The sequence below is a fragment of the Castor canadensis genome, chromosome 13 (assembly GCF_047511655.1).
Source record: "Castor canadensis chromosome 13, mCasCan1.hap1v2, whole genome shotgun sequence".
Lineage (NCBI taxonomy): Eukaryota > Metazoa > Chordata > Mammalia > Rodentia > Castoridae > Castor > Castor canadensis.
Window position 1 is genome coordinate 38,219,387 of NC_133398.1, and position 20,514 is coordinate 38,239,900.

General features: G+C 37.4%; 1 protein-coding gene across 13 annotated transcripts in view; it reads right to left on the reverse strand.

Moving 5' to 3' along the window:
- Window positions 1–20,514, reverse strand: part of Unc13b (unc-13 homolog B) — a 197,953-nt gene that overhangs the window by 131,054 nt on the left and 46,385 nt on the right. For 11 of the 13 annotated variants that reach the window (XM_074051534.1, XM_074051538.1, XM_020162100.2 and 8 more), the window contains exons 2-6: window positions 18,535–18,564; window positions 15,908–16,007; window positions 10,996–11,113; window positions 9,761–9,884; window positions 5,815–5,888 (exon numbers count right to left, since the gene is read on the reverse strand). In XM_074051534.1, the coding sequence (XP_073907635.1) occupies window positions 5,815–5,888; window positions 9,761–9,884; window positions 10,996–11,113; window positions 15,908–15,912 (321 nt within the window). In that variant the 5' untranslated portion in view covers window positions 15,913–16,007; window positions 18,535–18,564. Of the gene's footprint in view, window positions 1–5,814; window positions 5,889–9,760; window positions 9,885–10,995; window positions 11,114–15,300; window positions 15,373–15,907; window positions 16,008–18,534; window positions 18,565–20,514 lie in introns of those variants that run through there. The other 2 variants (XM_074051535.1, XM_074051536.1) reach the window with 2 other exon arrangements.

Here is a 20,514-nt window from a genome sequence, read left to right on the forward strand (position 1 = left end):
GACATGAAACAAAAAGTAAGGAAATGTGAATAAACTACAGACTTTTAACTTTTATTTATCTGTTTATCTCCTGAAACACCATCTTTATAGTGAAAACATTCGGGCTTCATTTTTACTGAATAAAACAATAAAATGTATAATAATAAAATACTAACTCTTTAGTTAACATATCAATGTTGGTTCATTCATTGTAACATATGTACCACACAATAACCTAACATGATCTGTTCACACACACAACTGTTCTAAAAAATAAAGCCCAGCTGGGTGCCAGTGGCTCATGCCTATAATCCTAGCTATCTGGGAGGTTAAGATTTGGAGGTTCACAATTTGAGGTCAATAAATAAGCTCAAGAGATCCCATCTCCACCAGTTAGGTAGGCAGAATGGCATATGCTTGTTATCCCAAGCTATGCAGGAAATGAGATCAGTAGGATCACCGTTCCAGGCCAGCTCAACAAAACAGTTTGCGAGACCCCATCTTAAGAGAAAAAAACTGCATGGTAGCTTATAGCTATTATCCCAAATACAGCAAGGAATCCTAAAATAGAAGGATTGCCAGCTCAGGCAAAAAAAGAAACCCTACCTCCAAAATAACCAGAACAAAAAAGGCAAGAGGTGTGGCTCATGTGGTAGAGCACTTACCTAGTAAAGTGTGAGGCCCTGAGTTCAAACGCCAGAACCACCAAAAAATTTTTTAAAACAATCCAGAATCTGCTCAGTGGCAGAGTGCTTGCCTAGCATGCAAAAGCCCTGAGTTCTATTACCAGCACTACAAACTAAATAAATAAATATACACATAAAAATCTGCTAATAAAAATATATGTATAGGGCTGGCAGAGTGACTCAAGTGGTAGAGTGCCTGCCTAGCAAGTGTGAGGCCCTGAGTTCAAACCCTAGTACCAACATATATATATATATATATATATATACACACACACATACATACACATAAGCATATACATATATATGTATGTATATATAAAACTCAGACGCAAAAAACTATAAGGATTGGAAAGAGTAAAGAGTATCAATATTTAAACTAGCTACACAGAAATCTAAGGGACTCATTAACTATGAGAACAAATAAAGGTTGCTGAATATGATCAATATTTTTTAAAAATGAGCAGCAAACCATTCACTTATAATAACAATCACATTAGAAAACATGATTTTTAAGAATACTATTCACAATAATTAAGAAAAAAAAACTCTAACAAAATAAACCTGCATAGAGAAAATAGATTCTTCCTTTGCTATGGTCTGAAGGTGTGTCCTCAAAATTCATTCACTGAAAACCTTCTCACCAATGTGATGCTATTAGGAAGTATGGCCTTTGAGAGGTGAGTAGGTAATGAGGACAAAGTCTTCTGTGAATGGCCTTATTGTTACTCTCATAAAGGAGGCCCTAGAGAATTGCCTTGTCACTTCTGCCATGTGAAGACCTAAGAAGACATTATCTACAAACCAGGAAACAGGCACTCACCAAACACCAAATTTGTTGCCACAAATTCCTAAACTCATAATAATACCCCATTAAAAGAAAAGAAAAGAAAACAACTCACTGGCCACTTTGAGAAGTTGCTGAGGCAACAGCTTTTAATTTGGACAACTGATAAAATGTTTTTCTTTTATTTCAAGCAAGCAAATAGCTCCTAAGAAAAATTTTGTTTTTGTAGACAAATTATCACTAATAAATACTAAAGAAGCCTAGTGTGATGGTGCACACCTGTAATTCCAGCATTTCAGAGAATGAGGCAGGAGGATCATAAATTAAGGCAAACCTCACATAGTGAGACCCTGTCTCAAAAAAAATAAGAACTAGGGATGGAGCTCAATAGTAGAGCACTTGTCTAGCATGCACAATACCCTAAATTCAATCCCTAGAAAAAAATAAATGAACAAACACTGAAGGAATAACATAGAAATTTTAAAAATTATCATTTTTCAAACCTTACTAAATATAATGGTCATTATTTGCTGCTAAAAGCATTAGGTAAAAGGCTGATGGGAAGCCCTAATAAGTTGCTGGGATGAGAGGCCCATGCCAATGAGCTCAGCCATTGGTTGATGGGGGTCACAAATTTTTTGCCCAGGCTAGTTTCAAACCATGATCCTCCCAATCTCCATTTCTGAGTAGCTAGGATTACAAGGAGCCACTTGTACTAGATTCTCTGTTGAATTTTAACAACACTGACAGTAGTATATGACACCAACTGCCTAGCCCCCAAATTGACCTAAATTCAATCTAAATTTCAACCTGAAACTCAACCTATTAGATATAATTATCAGTTTAAAGGAAGTAAGAGAGATAAAGGAACATGGAAAATGAAACCTTGGGAACGTAATCACCCAAATCTAGTATACATAATTATACAAAATGAGGGAAAGGGACCAGTTACACACTAAAAATGATTTAAGAGACATAATAACTAAATGTATACTTGTTTGGATCTTGAATTAAACAAATCAACTGTGAAAGACTTTTTTTTTTTGATGGGAGTGGGGTTTGAACTTAGGGCTTTGTGCTCACAAAGCAGGCACTCTACTGCTTGAGCTACACCTCAAGTCCATTTTGCTCTGGTTATTTTAGAGATGGACCCGGAGGGGAGGGGGGGGGGGGCGTGTCTCAAGAACTATTTGCCTGAGCTGACCCTGAACTGAGATCTTCCTGATCTCAGCCTCCCAAGTAGCTAGGATTGCAGGTATAAGCCACCAGCACACAGCTTGTGAAAAACAACTTGGAGAAAACAGAAGAAATTTGAATTCAAACTAGTTATTAGGTAACATTAAGAAATTATTGCTACATTTAATGTGATAATGTATAGTGGTTATTTTTTAAAGCATATACTGATATATTTATAGGTGAGACAAAATAATGCCAGAGATTGGTTTCGAAGTACTACAGCAAGAAAACAGAAAAGAATCATATTTTTCATATTATGAAAATTTCCATAATAAAAGTTTAGAAATGGAATAATGACCACAATGAAATATACCTACTAGGATGGTTATCATTTTAAAAACACATAATAACAAGTGCTGACAAGGATGTGAAGAATCTAGAACCCTGACAGAATCCTGGTGGGGATGGGAAATGTCATAGCCACTTTGGAAGACTGTCTGGCAGACTCTCAAATAGTTCACCATAGAGTTACCATTTGATCCAGCAATCCCCCCTCAAGTGCATACTCAAGAAAATTGAAAACATATATTCACACAAAACTTTGCGCTGGGCACCAGTTTCTCATGCCTATAATCCAAGATACTCAGGAGGTGGAGATCAGGAAGATGACAATTTGAGGACAACACAGGCAAAAAGTTCATAAGACCCCATGGTGGCATGTGTCTGTCATCCCACCTGTTGCAGGAAGATATAGGAGGATCCCAGTCAAGGTCTGACCAGGCAAAAAGTAAGACCATATCTCAAAAATAACCAGAGCAAAAACAGGCTAGAGGTGTAGCTCAAGTGGTAGATCACCTGCCTAGCAAGTATAGAACCCTAAATTCAAACCCCAGTATCACACACACACACACACACAAAGAAATTGCACTGAATGGGGTACATATGTCCTCTCTAGCAGCACTATTCATAACAGCTAAAAGATATAAACAACCTAACTGTCCAGCAACTACTGAATGAATAAATAGAATGTAGTACATTCATACAATGAAGGTTATTCAACTATAAAAAAGAATAAAGTACTGATATATCCCACAACGTAGATGAAACACTGAAAACATGCTAGTTAAAGGAAGATAATTCCAAAGAACCACATACTATATAATTCCATTTATGTGAAATGCCCATAATAGGTCAATACAGAATAACAGAAGGTAGATTAGTGGTTGTCTATGGCTGAGGAAGACGGGGGATTAGAGTGAAGGTTAAGGACACAAGGTTTCCTTACAGAGTAATGAAAATGTTCAGTATTGAATGTGGTGGTGGGTGCACACCTCTGTGAATATTCTAAAAGCCACTGAATTGTACACTTCAAACAGGTGAACTCAAGATATATATGCATTGTATTTCAATAAAGATGTTAAAGAAGCGCGTTCATGCACGCCACCGCGCCCGGCGCCGGCCTGCCCTGCTGCGTGCCCACGCGCCTGTCACCCATCTCCGTGCTCTTCTTCGACAACAGCGACAACGTGGTGCTACGGCACTACGAGGACATGGTGGTGGAAGAGTGCGGCCACTGACCGGCGCCCCCCCAGCAAGGACGGACTGTTTTTGTTAATGTTTTATTGGTGACAAAAGAGCTTAAAACAAATTGACCAAAAAAAAAAAAAAAAGATGTTAAAGAAAAACAGGGTGATAGAGGAGAAGATAAAAACTTAGCAAGCAAAACAACAACAATAACAAAAAAAAGCATAGGGAGTTGGAAACCACAAGCAATTGTTATTAGAATTTGTAAAATTCTGCAATTTTTTTTTATTATTTTAATCCCTTTTTCTGGTTCTGCATAGCAACATAAAGTGAAGCCTATAAAGTCAGAAGTACAGAATGCTTTTTCACTAGGAAAACAAAGATGATGAAAGTTTAAAAGACTGTAAACTACTTCACAGCCAGGCTTAGTGAGAACAAGGACTGAAGCTTTCCATAAAGAGAAAAAGTTGGGGAATGGAGTTGTGTTGTGGCTAAAGTTTCATCTTTCATTTTCCCAAAATGTATGTTGGAGTTCTAACCTAAGTTCCTATGAATGTAACCTTATTTGGAAATAATGATTACTGGTGCTCTTATAAGCAGAATAAAAAATTGGATACAAGATAATGAACTTTGAACACACATAAGGACACAGAGAGGCATGACAGTAGAGGCTGAGATGAGAATGATGCATCCATAAGCCAAGGAACAGCAAGGACTGCCAGTAACCATTAGAACTAGGAGAGAGGCAAGAGATGGTTTCTCCTTCACAGAAGAACTGCATTGACACTTTGATCTCAGACTTCTAACCTCCAGAGCTGTGACAGTTGCTGTAAGTCACCCAGTTTGTGGTACTTTATGTCAGTCCTAGGAAATGAATACACTCAAAGCACAGCATTTTGGCTCCCTGTACTAGTCTACAGATGGATACCAGTCCTTCATCACCAAATCTAATGGCTCTATTTCAGAATTCATTTCCTTTGAACATGTGATACTACCAAGAATTTCCACCTCAAATCTTATTTCAGGAACCTTTCTTGAATTCAAACTCAAGTAGTAAAATAAAACAAAGTAAAATGAAAGCACACAAATGAAACTGGGAGGGAACAACAGAAAAAAATGCTGTCTGCACATTAGTGTAACATTTGTATAACTAAAGAGGACAAATTCTCTAGTACTAGCTTCCTCCTCAACAGTCTAGAACCATACTAGCACCATTATCTCAGAGATAGTAGGAGAAGTAGGAAAAGTAGGAGATGGAGCTTTCTACTGAAATTTCAAACAATCTTCTAACTGCCCTTTGTCTCATTAATACAATTTAAATTATTTCATTCTTGCCAGGGATGGTGGTACATGTCTGTAATCCCAGCACTCAGAAGACTGAGTGAGACAGGAGAATTATTGAGTTCAAGGCCAACCTTGACCTGTGAGACACTGTCTCACAAGAAAATTTTACTTAATTCTTGTGGGCTGAGATGTAGCTTGATACATCTCAAGTAGAATGCTTGCCTAAAAGTGTGAGATCCTCAGCTTAATTCCCAACACCACAAAATATTTCTTTAAATTTAATTTCTCAGGACACAGTTTTTGGGCCTCTCTCTGAACAACTTATAAAGAGTATCAACAATTTCCCCCATTTTTCCATACTGCAAATAAGGCAACTCCTACCTCATTGTCAGCTCCCAAAGCATTGATTTGCTCTAATTTGTAGGTCCAATATCTGGCTTCTTCCTCCGGGATATCTATCATAAAAACAAAGAAATGATATTAGCCAGTAACAGTTCAGTCATCAGTACTTTATTTAGTCAAATAAATATAGTTAGAAAAGTAGTGAAATATAACTCAGTTCTTGCCATAAATATTATCTTGACTCTTCACTGGAGCAGTGGCTTAAGGTGTAGAGTGCTTGCCTAGAAATTGTAAAACACTGAGTTTTGAATTCAAATCTCAGTATAGCCAAGAAAGAGAAAGAAAGAAAGGGGGGTGGGGGAGGAAGGGAGGGAAGGAAGAAACAAAGTAAGCTATACCTTCAAATATAAAGATGGTCCAAATTCATAGGTTTTTTTCCCTCAAAAAATGAAAAATACTGGGCGGGAGATGTGGCTCAAGCAGTAAAGTGCCTGCTTAGCAAGCAGGAATCCCTGAGTTCAAACTCCAGGATTATATGTTTATATTTGTGTGAATATATATATATGTATGTATGTATGTGTATCCAGATACACACACACACACACACACACACACACACACACACACATACAGATAGATAGAACAAGGGAAGCAAAATCTGGAGGATAGGGAGTTTGAGGCCAGCCTCAGCTACATAAGACTCTATTTCAAAAAATTTAAAACATAATTACCATGTGATCCAGCTATCCTACTTCTGGATACATATCTAAAAGAACTGAAAGTAGACTCTTCATAGGAGTATCTATAAATCATGTTATTAGCAGCAATATTCATAATAGCCAAGAGTTGAAGTAACCTAAGCATCCACCAACAGATGCAAAGATAAACAAAATGATATATATGCACATACAATGGAACATTATTCAGCCTTAAAAAGAAATGAAATTTAGTCACATGGAGGAAATTTGAAGACATTTTGGTAAGTGATATAAGTCAATCACAAAAAAGATAAGCATATAGCTCAGTGGTAGAGCGCTTGCCTAAGGTAGCCAAATTCATATAAATTTAGTTTTGCAAGATAAAAAATGTTTTGGATCCGGGTGATAGCTGCTCACCCCTGTAATCCTAGCTACTCAGGAGACAGAGATAAGGAGGCTTGCCTTATCACATGGATCACATGGTAATTATTTACCAGGGTAAATAGTTTGCAAGACTCTACCACAAAAAGCCCATCACAAAAAAACCTGATGGAGTGACTTGAGTGGTAAGAGTGCCTGCCTAGCAAGTGTGAGACCCTGAGTTCAAACCACAGTGCTGCCAAAAAATAAAAATAAAAATAAACCTGTTCTGGAAATCTGTTACATGATAATGCGAATATACCTATAATACCAAACCTTACACTTAAAAATGGTTAAGAATCTAATGTTATTTTTTCTTTTTCTTTTCCAATAGGGTCTCTTGCTATGTAGCCCAGGCTGATCTCAAACTCTTAGTCCTTCTGTCTCACCCTTCCAAGTGCTAAGATTATAGGCATGTACTACCATGCTGGACTAAGATGCTAAAAAAATTTTTTGGTGGTGCTAGGATTTGAACTCAGAGTTTCACACTTGCTAGGTAAGCACTCTACTGCTTGAGACACACCTCCATCCCTAAGATGCTAAATCTTAATTTGTGTGTTTTTTCATCACAATTTAAAAACTTTTTATTAAACTGTAAAAAAAAGACCTCAAAGGTTTTATGACTAGATGTTCACATATTTTTTCACAACAAAATTTTTTTTAATTTTTAAAATAAATGGTTTATTTTCACTTCTAAACACTTAAGATTGACTATAACAACTTTCCCAAAATGCTCATCTTCTTAAAAAGCAAATATACGCAGCTGTATCCAGTACAAAAAAGAACACTAGGGCAATATATGAATAAAATCAACTTTAGAGACATTTGAACAGACATAATTTCTAGCAGTTCATATGAAGGAAGCAAATACTGCCCTTTCTTCCTGGTCCCTCCTGTCCAAAACTTCAGTTCCTACCCTTCAAAAAGCTCTTCAGCAATTGATGGCAATATTTCAAAGAAAACCTTCAATGGTGGTGAATGCCTATAACCTCAGCACTTGGGAAGCTGGAAGCAGGAGGATCACAAATTCAAGGCCAGCTTGAGCTACAAAGCAACACTAAAATAAATAAATAGGAAAAAGAAAATCTTCAACTACTCTATACCTAATTTGTATATCACGTCTTCATCCATATGGTGCATCCATAAAATGGTGTATTACATGCTCCTGATAAAAAGAATTGGAATTGGAGTAATAACAAAGAAAAAAAATTTTTAAAAACCAAAAAACAGGACTGGTGGAATAGCTCAAGTGGTAGAGCATATGCCTAGCTAGCATGAGACCCAGAATTTAAACCCCAGTACCGTCAAAAAAAAAACTGGAGTAGGCTGGGGTGTAGCTCTGTGGTAGAGTGCTTGCCTAGTATGTATGAGACCCTGGATTTGATCCCAAGCACTCTAAAATAATAAAATTAAAATACATAAACAGTAAATTTAAAAGGAAGAAGTAAAACAGGGGGAAGGAGAAGGGAAATAAAAGCTGCTTCTATAAATTCATGTGCTCTGATGTTGAATGATTCACCAAGATATATTAAATGGAAAACAACAAAGACCAGGGAACATTAAAAAGTTACTGTTTGTGTTTTAAAAAGAAGATAAGGGCAAAAGTGGCAGTGTATAAGTACTATAATCCTCCCAGCACTTGGGAAGCTGAGGCAGGAAGATCACAAATTTGAAGCCAGCTTGCCCTATACAGCAAATTCAAGGCCAAACCCTCTAGGGCTTGAGCCCCCCAAAAAAAGAAACCCTCTAGGGCTGGAAGCCTAGTGGTAAAGAGCCTGCCTAGCAAGTGTGAGGCCCTGAGTTCCAACAATAACAACAACAAAAAACTATTTTAAAAACACAGACTGGGAGATCCATTCATCTATCTATATGCATAGATTCAAAACCTGACTTGGTAAAGACACACAAGAAAGGATTATTAATGGTGGCAGTCTTATAAGGCAGTGAACTGTTTTGTGAAGAAGATTTAATTTTATTGGATAACTTTTTAAGCTATTATATAGTTATATGCCACATAACCACATTTTAGTCAGTAACAGATTGCATATTTATAGTGGTGGTTCTATAAGATTACCACAGAGCTGAAAAATCCCTTTCATCTAGTGCAACATAGCACAAGACATTACTCCCATGTTTGTAGGGATACTGGTATAAACATATCTAAGGTGCTGCCAGTTATATAAAAGTATAGCATATACAATTATGTGCAGTACATAATACTTGACAATGATAATAACTGTTACTGGCTAATATATTTACAATACTATACTCTTTATTGCTATTTAAGAATATACTCCTTCCACTTATTTATTTATTTTTGGCGGTATTGGGAGTTGAACTCATGTACTCCTTCTACTTATGAAGAAAAAGGCTTACTGTAAAATGGTGTGCCACGCTATACCAGAAGCAACCTCACACATTTCGTGTTTACTGCCTCTCTTTTTTTTTTTTGAACCCAGGGCCTGTGCATGCCAGACAAGTGCCCTACCACTGAGCTACACACCCCAGCCCCATTTACTGCTTAACTTGATTACATGTAGGAACCACCTTGACCAACTGACCTACTCAGTCTAGTTTATGCATGCATACTCTATAATGCCACTCAGCAAAATTGCCTAATGATGCATATCTCTGAATGTATACCTGTCATTAAGTGATACATGACTATGCATTATTACTGCCTTGCCCCACAAAAAATAGTTTTAAGGAGAAAAAATATAAAGCTACGAGGTGTTTTTATGCAGTACCATTTATAACAGTACAAACTCAAGTAACAGAGTGCCTACTTCGCAAGTACAAAGCCCTGAGTTCAAACCCCAGTTCCACCAAAAAAAAAAAAAAAAAAAAAACTCATCAAATAGACTCACCAAAAGGCAACTCAAATCTTGTATCCAGCAAAATTTTATGAGGAGTTGGGTTTTTAGTTCCACAGATCTCATCATCTTTCATTAATGTCTCTGCTTCCAATGTAGACCACTCCCCAGGCCCTTCCTAGGAAACAAAGATCTAAGATTAAACTTCAATCTTTTTTGGCTCCTCTCGTGATTCAAGAGCCAGGTGTTTTTCTCTGATTTCTGTGTTTGAGAGTTTATAAGGGTCACTCACATCCTGAAGGCAAACACACCTCTTTCATCACCTGCCTCTGCTTGTATGTGGCTTCTGTTCTCCCGCTTTGGTGGACAGAGCAGCTTTCACTGTGCTCAGCTATCTGCAGACCCCAAGAGAACAAAATTTCTAGAGTCCCAAACTCTAAAACTAAGCATCTCTGTGGATCAATATTTAATTTGCATCATTCTTAATAACTATCTCACTGAGTGATATGTGCCACTACTTCTCATCAGTAAAGAGTCAGTAAACTGACATTACTGGTTAAATAGAACTAAACAAGGGCTGTAATGAAAATGAACTGTCCATGTGTTTAGAAGAGTAGAGACTTAGAAAGAATTAAAATAATCATATATAGAAAATAGAGACAACACCTTCAACTTCTTCACCCTCAAAGAACACTAGTAGTTTCACATTAAAGCCAAACAGAGATATAGTAGCTTCTAAGTACTAAGTGAGTGTCTATGGAAAAAATAATTCTGAGTTATACTTTAATCTGGGAAAATGAGATAGGAGTTCAGTGTGGGAAAATGGATACAAACAGTGAAATATCTATCACCAAGCCTAGAAGTTTCTGAAACTCTGTTAGGGTTATATACAGAAGAGGTCAGAAGCCAGATACCTGGGGATTGGTGATTCAAAGAAACAAAGCAAAAAATCAGATCCAACCAGGGGGCCAAGTTTGATGAGACTCCTCCAGGGGCAGTATCTTAAGAGGACAGGACACACACACACACACACACACAATCAGATAAGGCGAAAGAGGTGCTTTGGCACCTCTGAGATTAGCCATAAGATATAGGGAAGAGCGGACTTAAATATAACCCACTGATCCTCTGAGTGAGATTAGGAATGGGCAGGTCACATACCCTCCAATTAGAAAAGAAGCAGAGTAATCTGAGATGCATGGATCAGTATTAGCTGGAATGGTGCTAAGATGAAGAAAAGCAAGGGCTACAACCATACCTCCAAACAGACAGCAAGCACACTGACTGACCTCATCTGACTGACGAATGGTCTTCAATGCAATCCACACAGTCCCCACCATAGTGTCCCAGATCAGTCCTTTGTTCCATACTTCCACACTTAGACCTAGGTCCAGACGACTGATCTCACTATGGGAAAAAAGAAAGTCCTTTAAGGAAAACCAGGTAGCATGAAAGAAACTACATCCCATTTTATTAACCTTGCGTGCTTTTTCACTAGGATCCTATCTAGGGAAAATCAAAATGTTCCTGAGTGCTGTATCCATTCTTTAGATTTCTAGAAACCTATGTAAGGTATCTATTAAAAAAAAAAAAAAAAAGTGCCTTTAGAGCCAGGGGAGAACACCTGTAAGCACAGCATTTGGGCTGAAGCAGGAGGATTACCAGTTCCAGGCCAGGCAGGATTACATAGTGAGACTCTATCTCAAAAACAAAAGAAAAGAAAAAGAAAAATACCTTTGCTGTAGTTACTCAAGATGAGTAAGTTCCAGAGACCTGCTATACAACATAATACCCATGGTTAATAATAAGTTACTGTGCACTCAAAATTTTGTTAAGGGCCTGGCGCCAAGGGCTCACACCTATAATCCTAGCTACTTGGAAGGCTGAGATCAGCCTGAGCAAATACCTTGCAAGACCCCATCTCTAAAAACAACCAGAGCAAAATGGACTGGAGATGTGGCTCAAGTAGTAGAGCACCTGCTTTGCAAGCACAAAGCCCTCAGTTCAAACCGCAGGATTACCAAAAAAAAAAAAAAATTGTTAAGATGGTAAACTTTGTGTTAAGTGTTCTTGGCAACAAAAGAGAAGGGGTGATGGTAATCAAGGACATAGATATGTCCAATCTAACCACATTATTTGTTGGTTTTTGTATTTTGGAGGCCCTGGGGTTTGAACTCAAGCATTGTGCTTGCTAGGCAGGCATTGTACCACTTGAGCTACTTCATCAGTCCCCAAGTCATGTATTTATAAATGGTCAGGAAATGTAAATTCTAGGTAATCTTTTTTTGGCAGTACTAGAGTTTGAACTCAGAGTCTTGAGCTTTCTGGCAAGCACTTTACCACTTGAGCCATGCCTCTAGCTGCTAGGAAATACTAATTTGATGAATAAATGAGTATGCTAGTATGCTTTGTGGTCTATTGTATTTATGCAAAAGGGTTAGATTTTCTTTGCTTTATGCATTTGCAACACACTTGACATGAATTCTGTGGCTATAAATCCACATTCCAAACATGTGAATCAGATACCATTTATCTTGTAGTAAAACAGGAAGTCAAATTTTCTCTAAAGTACCTACTCAAATTTTCTTGTGATAAATAGCTATTATTTTTCTGAGAATGCCTTTCTTCTTTTTCTGCTGGAATTGCCATTTCTCACTTTAGTTGGCTCACTTGCCTTTTCCCCTCAAATAACCCTGTGTTTCAATAAGAGCTTTCTGGACAGTGCTTTTAGTAATATAATAATATAAGTTGTTTTTTTTTTGTTCCACCCTAAGATTATGGTTATTCTTTAGTCCTCCCAAGCAGATGCCCCACCCTGTATGACACAAAACTTAGGACCTGGTTCCTTTCTCCAAAAACTTCCAAGCTATCTAGAGAGCTGATGGAGTGGTTCAAGTGATAAACAGCATCTGCCTAACAAGTGTGAGGCCTTGAGCTCAAACCCCAGCACTGCAAAAAAAATAAAAAAAGACTCATAGTAACCAGGCAGGGTAGGGCACACCTATAAATCTAGCACAGGCTGTTTGCCTGAGCTGGTTTTGAAACTCCTGATCTTTGCCTCCTGAGTAGCTAAGATAACAAGATATCTAGAAAGCTGTTCAAACCCACCAAGTAGGTGATTAATCCAGCCACTAATTTAGCAGGTTCACAGTAGGGAAACTAAGTTTTTTGTCACATAGTTTCATTCAGCCTAATTAATCATTTTTTTAAATGCATGCAATACCCTTAAATATATCTTAAGCCAACAGATAAAGAAATATCCAGAGATCTTTAACAGCTTGACTTGGACAAGTAAAAAATAAAATGTATTCTTCAGAGAACTCTCTTCTATAAAAGACTTTCCTCTATATGGGCTCAGCTGATATGACTAAGGGAATTCTGAGAGTTTTGCTTAGGCTTCCTCCCCAGAGCCCTGGAGAATTTTCCTTGCTTTGTCAATTAACTCAATCAAGAGTATACACGCACATGTGTGTACAAGATTCTGGTCTAGGCACATTCACGTCAATAAATGAAGATGCCCTCCTTAAGAAATGAAGGATCTAGGACTAAAAATAAGATACATCCATATTAAATATAAGTGAAAAGTACCAAAATGAATATTAAGATACTGCCATAATATATCAGGGAGGACGAAAAAGTAGAAAAGGAGGCAGGAGATCAGCAATAAACATGCTAGTGACAAATGACAGAGTAGAAAGAATAAGGATTTTCTCATGAAGCTGTTCTTAGAGTTGAATGCCTGAATGTTGAGGACTCTGTACATTTTTGTGTATGTCTGTAAAACACTGTATAAGTGGACATTAATAAATTTCTGCTTTAAGTATTGGTCCCTTTTAAAAAAAAGAATAAGGATAGGAGAAGCAGAAAGGTAAGAGAAAATAGCTAATAAAACCCATGTATAGGGAGGGGGTGGGGGCAGGGGGGAGAAATGACCCAAGCCTTGTATGCACATATGAATAATAAAATTAAAAAAAAAAAAAACTTAAACAGCCACAAAAAAAAAAAAAAACCCATGTATAAAGGGGGAGAAGGCAAAATTCACACAATATCTCAATGTGGGAGATAGGGAAAAAAGTCACAATAACACAGTGTTGAAAGGGAAAGCTGCTATGGGCAATTGGAAAATAAACACAAAAATAAAACTAGCTATGCTGATGAGAGGATAGAGAAGATCACTGTGTGATTGCCTTCACTTGCTGGAAACAGTTCTAATGGGGTGATTGTTATAGCATTGGAATTCAGAGACAGTGTAACTGTTAGGTTTATAGACTATAGTCACACTGTGGCATGGCCAGCACTGGAGGAAACTTGGATGAATTGCTAATAACTGGCTTTACATACTATGCATGTAAAGAAGGGAGCAGGTGGTCTCATCTCATGTCACTGCAGCTGAGAGGGACTAAATGAGACTTACAATCTTGGCAGACAGCCATCAGTGAGAAATGAGATACCACTGGCCTTTCTCCCTCCATTTCCATGACACCACTATCTCCTGGCTTGCCTTCTATCCCTCTGCTCATTCCTTCTTAGTCCCCATTGTCTTCTCTTTAATACTGCTGTCTCCAAGTTCTGTTCCAGTTCCTTTTTGCACCACACACATTCTCTCTCTTAACTTTCTGATCTATACTTAGAACTCCAACTCACCAAAATACTTCTTAAAACAGACTTCTTCTCTAAGTGCCAGGTTCAGGTTTCTACCTGTCTTCTCTACCTATCTCCCATCTGCACCGTAAGAACCTCAAATAATGGGGGTACGACTTACGTAGTAGAATTCCTGCCAAGCAAGATAATAATAATAATTCAAAATTTGTTTTTTAAAAAGAACCTTAAATAGAAGCTTGTCCTTAATTGACCTTATATTAGTTAAACCCTAACCTAGTGAGTGGCATACCACCCACCCAGTCATCCCATCAAATCTTTTGGTTCTACCTCCTTAACATCTTCTATCCATCCTTTTCTCTCTACCCCTTCTAATATTGTCTTAGCCTGTGCCCTCATAATCTTACCCATTAACTATTACCACCCCTTAAGTATTATAATAAAGCTTCCTAAATGGTACTTTAAGAAACAATATATAGCCAGGCATGGTGGCACACACCTGTAATTCCATCACTTAGGAGGCTGAGGCAGGAAGATCATGAGTTCAAAGCTACCTGGGCTACACAGAAAAAAGAAAAGAGGCAATACAGTAAAAATCTAGAGAATTGGAATATTTCTTCATAAAGATAATACTCATGTCTATGTCTCTCTGAACTGCACTGCAAATTATGGAAAGCAATTTCAAGTCAGTTTCAAATTTCACAGCAATTTCAATATATATTCTCTTTTGACCTCTTTCATGTGCATTTCCCAGTCCTTCCCCTCCCCCCTCCCAAAAAAAAAAACCATAACCTTCTAAGAAAGGTAGGCCTTTATAAGTAAGGAAACTGGCACTCAGAAAAGCTAAGTGATTAGCACACTCCTTCAATATGATATTCTATACTTTTCTCCCCTTTTCTAGAATAGAAAAAAAAATCTGAAATTTTAAAGGGGGAAAAACAAGAGAAATAGCAATGTCTTAAAAGCAATGGCTTAACTGGCATGGTGGTACACACCTGCAATCCCAGCACTAGGAAGCCAGAGGCAGAAGAATTGTGAGTTCAAGGAGGCTAAATGTGAAATCCAATCTCAAAAAAATAAAAAAATTTGAAAAAGTTTAAAGCCAGCTTTAAAATAAAAACATTCATTTTGTGTCATACATAAGATATTATACTAATGTTTACACATTTAACTAATTAACTGAACATAGAACATTTTACTCAATAAAGCAAAAGGCTTACAAAGCACAGAATCCTCACCCTCTAAAGCAGATTCTGGGAATCAAAGACAAACTTATGTTTGATATTGTGCTAAGTATTGTATTACATCCTACCTCTGATCACTGAGAAACTATGTCAGTATTTTCAACCCACATAAATTAATTGAATTTACATTCATCATTCATTCATCACTAAAGAATGAAAGAAATGACAGGTGTACTTCACCTACCACACACCTCACTTATTCCTATAACTGTTCTGTTTCCAAAAAAAGAATATTTAATGATGTCAGCACAATTTATAAATTTTAGGCATATGTAGAATCATTAATTGTTTCATCTGGTGCCATCATCTTAGAAAGATTATGGAAGATGCAGGCCTGTTGCTGCTGCAAAATACTTACAACATGAAATCTTGCTCCCAGGTAGGTTGATCACCACGAACTGCTACAGTTGTGCTCTTCACATTCTGTACTTTCAGGGTCACATATGTGTTAAATTTATCTTTGAAAAAATACAAAATGAGGATGTAATACTTACTGCTCAGGCTATTATTCAATCTCCCAAATTATAGTATTAAATATGCAAGAAAAAATTAAGGTATATAAGGTACAATTCAAGGCACGGTAGAATTGCAAAAATTATAAAATCATATACTCACTTCAAGAGTATAATCTAATACTATGTTTTTCAAATTTTATGAAATTTATTTTGGAGCCAAGAGTTATGGCACATGCCTATTAATCCAACACTCAATAGGCTAAGGCAAGAAGATTATGAGTTTCAGGCCAGTTTGGGCTAATAGTAAGACCCTGTCTCTCCTGCCCCACCTCCCCAAAAAAGAAAAGAAATATACTAGGGTACTGGAGATATAGTTCAGTGGTAGTGCACCTTCTTGGCATACACAAGGACTCAGGTTCTATTCCCAGCACCTCAAAATATGTATGTACTGGGTCATATGTTAAAATATATTTTTTAACACATCACCCAGTAGAGACATATACATACACACAAGCTGAAACAAAGGCTTCATGAAATATGAGATGTGATACATTAGACATTTCCTATTCTAATTTATTTACTCTATTAAAAAGTTAGCATCTACTAAACTGATTTTATTAAGATAATAAATGCAGAGCTATTGACAGGGATAAGAATTAAGGGAAAATCCTCATAAAGGAGGTGGATTTCAAGCATGATAACATAGTTTGGCCTAAAGCACAAATTACATAACAAGAAACATTATCACAGAGTAGAGAAAAGAAACTCTCTAAACTGAGAGGATGAGTACTAAACAAAGGTGGTGTCTGAGAACTCAAAGCTCAGAAGTTTGGCCCACTGCTTGATGAGGATATTTTTTAATGAGAAGGCAAATCTTCCAAGTATCATTAAAAATTATCCAGCTTTACACTTACCAACATCAAAAGTTTGTAATCATACTAACGATATATGGGGGTAAAAGCCCACATATCCAGCTGGTATCACAATAGACTACTGGGCTATGCTTTGGGATTTTTGGTTTGTTTTTTGTGTGTGGTACTGAGGATCAAAGCCAGGGTCTCAAACCTGCTAGGCTAGCACTCTACCCATGAGCTACATACATCCCTAGTCCCTAAGTTATGTTCTATATTATAAAATCTTCTACTCCACCCCTCATGTCCAAGGTTGGCCAAAAGCTCAGACCATTCTGATTCCCTCTCAAAAGATTTTAAACAGGGGTAAAAAAAGAAATATTGACCCTTGGTGATTAATGCTAAAACTGGAAGGAAAGGCACTCAAACTCTGTTAAAGCAGCTATCACAGATCTTGTGCACGATGGGGAGGCAGAGAGAGCCAGCTGGGAAAGATGATCCTCGGAAAAAAGTTCTCACTCAGAGACAATGGAGAAAATAGTATGCTCAGAAACTGCATTAGTTCCTCCCGCAACAAAGGTCCAGCTTTTCAGGTTTTCTTAAGTTTCTAAGCAAGTTCACATTTTTCCAACCCCAGTCCCCTTCCTCATTTCCTCAACAATAACCAGAGTAAGTCCTTGAATAAGACATTTACAATTAAAGAAATGCATATTAAGTGCTGGAAGTGTGGCTCAATTGGTGAAGTCCTGCCAAGCAAAAGCAAAGCCCTAAGTTCAAACCCCAGTACTGACAAAAAAAAAAAAAAAAAGACTTTCATGTTGAGTTCTTGGAAGAAATAAAAAAGCATTTTGCAAAAAAAGCATGCATAAAAACAGAAAAGATCTTGAAAATACATATATTATTATACTTTTGACAAGTATGATCAGGTTGGCCAAGGGGGAAGGAAACAAACTTTTTAATGACAAATACAGATACACTGAATGTTTCAATGTTATCTAACAGCATTGATTTTAATTAATAATTTCATGAATTAAGTTAATTAACTGAATCAAATTAGTACATTTAACGATAAACTATATGAGATTAATGACATGGTTTGGGGTTTTTTTGTTTTGTTTTTGTCTTTGGGCAGTATTGGGGTTTTTTTTAGTGGAACTGGGGTTTAAATTTTGGTAGTACTGGGATTTGAACTTAGGGCCTCATGTTTGCTAGTCAGGCACTTTACCACTTACACTACTCTGCCAGCCCTGATTTGTGTTGGATATTTTTGAGATAGGGTCTCAAAAACTATTTGCCCAGGATGGCCTTGAACCGAAATCCTCCTGATCTCTGCCTCCCAAGTAGCTAGGATTACAGATATGAGCCACCAGCACCCGGCTTAGTGATATTTTTGAGACAAGGTCTTACTATGTAGCCCAGGATGGCCTCAAACTCACAATCCTCCTGCCTCAGCCTCCTGAGTGCTAGGATACTTCCTGTAGCTGGGACATGCAGCTTTAAATTAAATATGCTTTTAAAAATTGCTTTAAGGCTCGAGGAGTGACATGCTAGGAGTGCCTAGCAAGCACGAGGCCCTGAGTTCAAACCCCAGTACCATCAAAATAAAAAAATTAAAAATTGCTTTAAGTCACAGCAAGTATAGAGTGAGAAAGTACACAATAATAGAAGGCTGAACTTACCTGGTGAACCCTGAAGTTTGGCTCTTTTAACTGCAAAAGAAAAAAATAGGATAGTATGAAGAATTTTTGCAAATTTATCTTACTTAATCAACATTTCTTGAGCACCTGCTATGTGCCAATATTAGAGGAAGGCTTAGGTAGTTAAGTCTAATTCTTAAGAAAAGAAGCTGGGGCATCTGGTCAAAGAGTGCTTCAAAGTCATCAAATTTAATCTCATACCTACTGCAGAAATCTCAGTTCCACTCTCCTGACAAGGAGGTAGAGAAAACGAAGTTATTCTAGTGGCAGGCTATCAGTCTCATGCTAGATATCTTTTTAAAGATTAAATTTCAAATATTCTTTAGTTAAAAACCATTACAGTGCTGGGGATGTAGGTAGCTCTGTGGTAAAGCACTTACCTAGCATGCATAAGGCCCTGAGTTTGTTTGATCCCCAGCCAAGCAAAAAAGAAAAAAAAAAAAAAGAACCTCCATCCCATTCATGCCAAAACAAGAGTATAACAGGCAAAATGTAAATAGTAACTTTTAAAACAAGAGAAGAAACTTCTGGGAAACTTATTCTAAGAATAAGCATCTATCACAAGGAGCTCCTGTCAGTAATCACAAAGAACTATTTCCAAAAAGCCAGTGGAGAGCTTCACAAAAAATTTAAGAACTATGTGTATGTGGTGCTTCAAGGAGAACAATGTGGTGGAAAGTAAATGAAATCTGAAGCATAAAAGATAAGAGCAGATGTGTAGTTCATAGGAATTTAAACATTCAGCAAAAAAAAATTCAATTCTGGGTGCTAAATATCAAGAGGATCACTAACAAAATAGAACCCAAGAAAGCACTAATGACAGTAAAGGAACTTGAAATGTATGCTAATAAGAAGAACTAAGTTATGGTTAAAAATAGCAAGAAGGTGAACATGTCTCATACTTTAAAGAAAGTTACATCAAGAAACAAGGAAGAGGAGGAGGAGGAAGAGGAGGGAGAGAAAGAGGAAGAAGAGTTTGTTGGAGGAGAAGGGTGGCTTTAACCCTGGGAATCAGGATAAAGCAGAAATAGCCTTAGAGCCAGAACCAGCACCAGTGTCAAGATTCCCTTTGCGCCTCATATTATCAACAGACAAAAGTCTAGAAGCCCCACTCATAACCAGTATTTATAATTGAAAAGCTACTATCAAATGAGAAACACTGTGGGAGTTATGGGCTCACACCTATAATCCTAGAGATTCACAAGTAAGAGATCAGGAGGATCACAGTGCAAAGTCAGACCCTATAGCTCAAGTGGTAGAATGCTGCCTAGCAAGCATGAAGCCCTGAGTTCAAACCTTAGCACCACCAAAAAAAAAAAGAAAAGAAAAAAACAAGCTCAGTATAACAATGTGAGTTTAAAATAAGCACATGTGGAACTCTCAGTATGATAAAGGACTGAAAATCAGCCATAAAAAACAAAAAAATTATCCAGCAATACCACTCTTGGGGATATACCCAAAAGACTGTTACTCCAGAGGCACCTGCACATCCATGTTTATTGCGGCACTATTCACAATAGCCAAGTTATGGAAACAGCCAAGATGCCCCACCACTGACGAATGGATTAAGAAAATGTGGTATCTATACACAATGGAATTTTATGCAGCCATGAAGAAGAACGAAATGTTATCATTCGCTGGTAAATGGATGGAATCGGAGAACATCATTCTGAGTGAGGTTAGCCTGGCTCAAAAAACCAAAATCGTATGTTCTCCTTCATATGTGGACATTAGATCAAGGGCAAACACAATAAGGGGATTGGACTATGAGCACATGATAAAAGCGAGAGCACACAAGGAAGGGGTGAGGATAGGTAAGACACCTAAAAACCTAGCTAGCATTTGTTGCCCTTAACGCAGAGAAACTAAAGCAGATACCTTAAAGCAACTGAGGCCAATAGGAAAAGGGGAACAGGTACTAGAGAAAAGGTTAGATCAAAAAGAATTAAGCTAGAAGGTAAC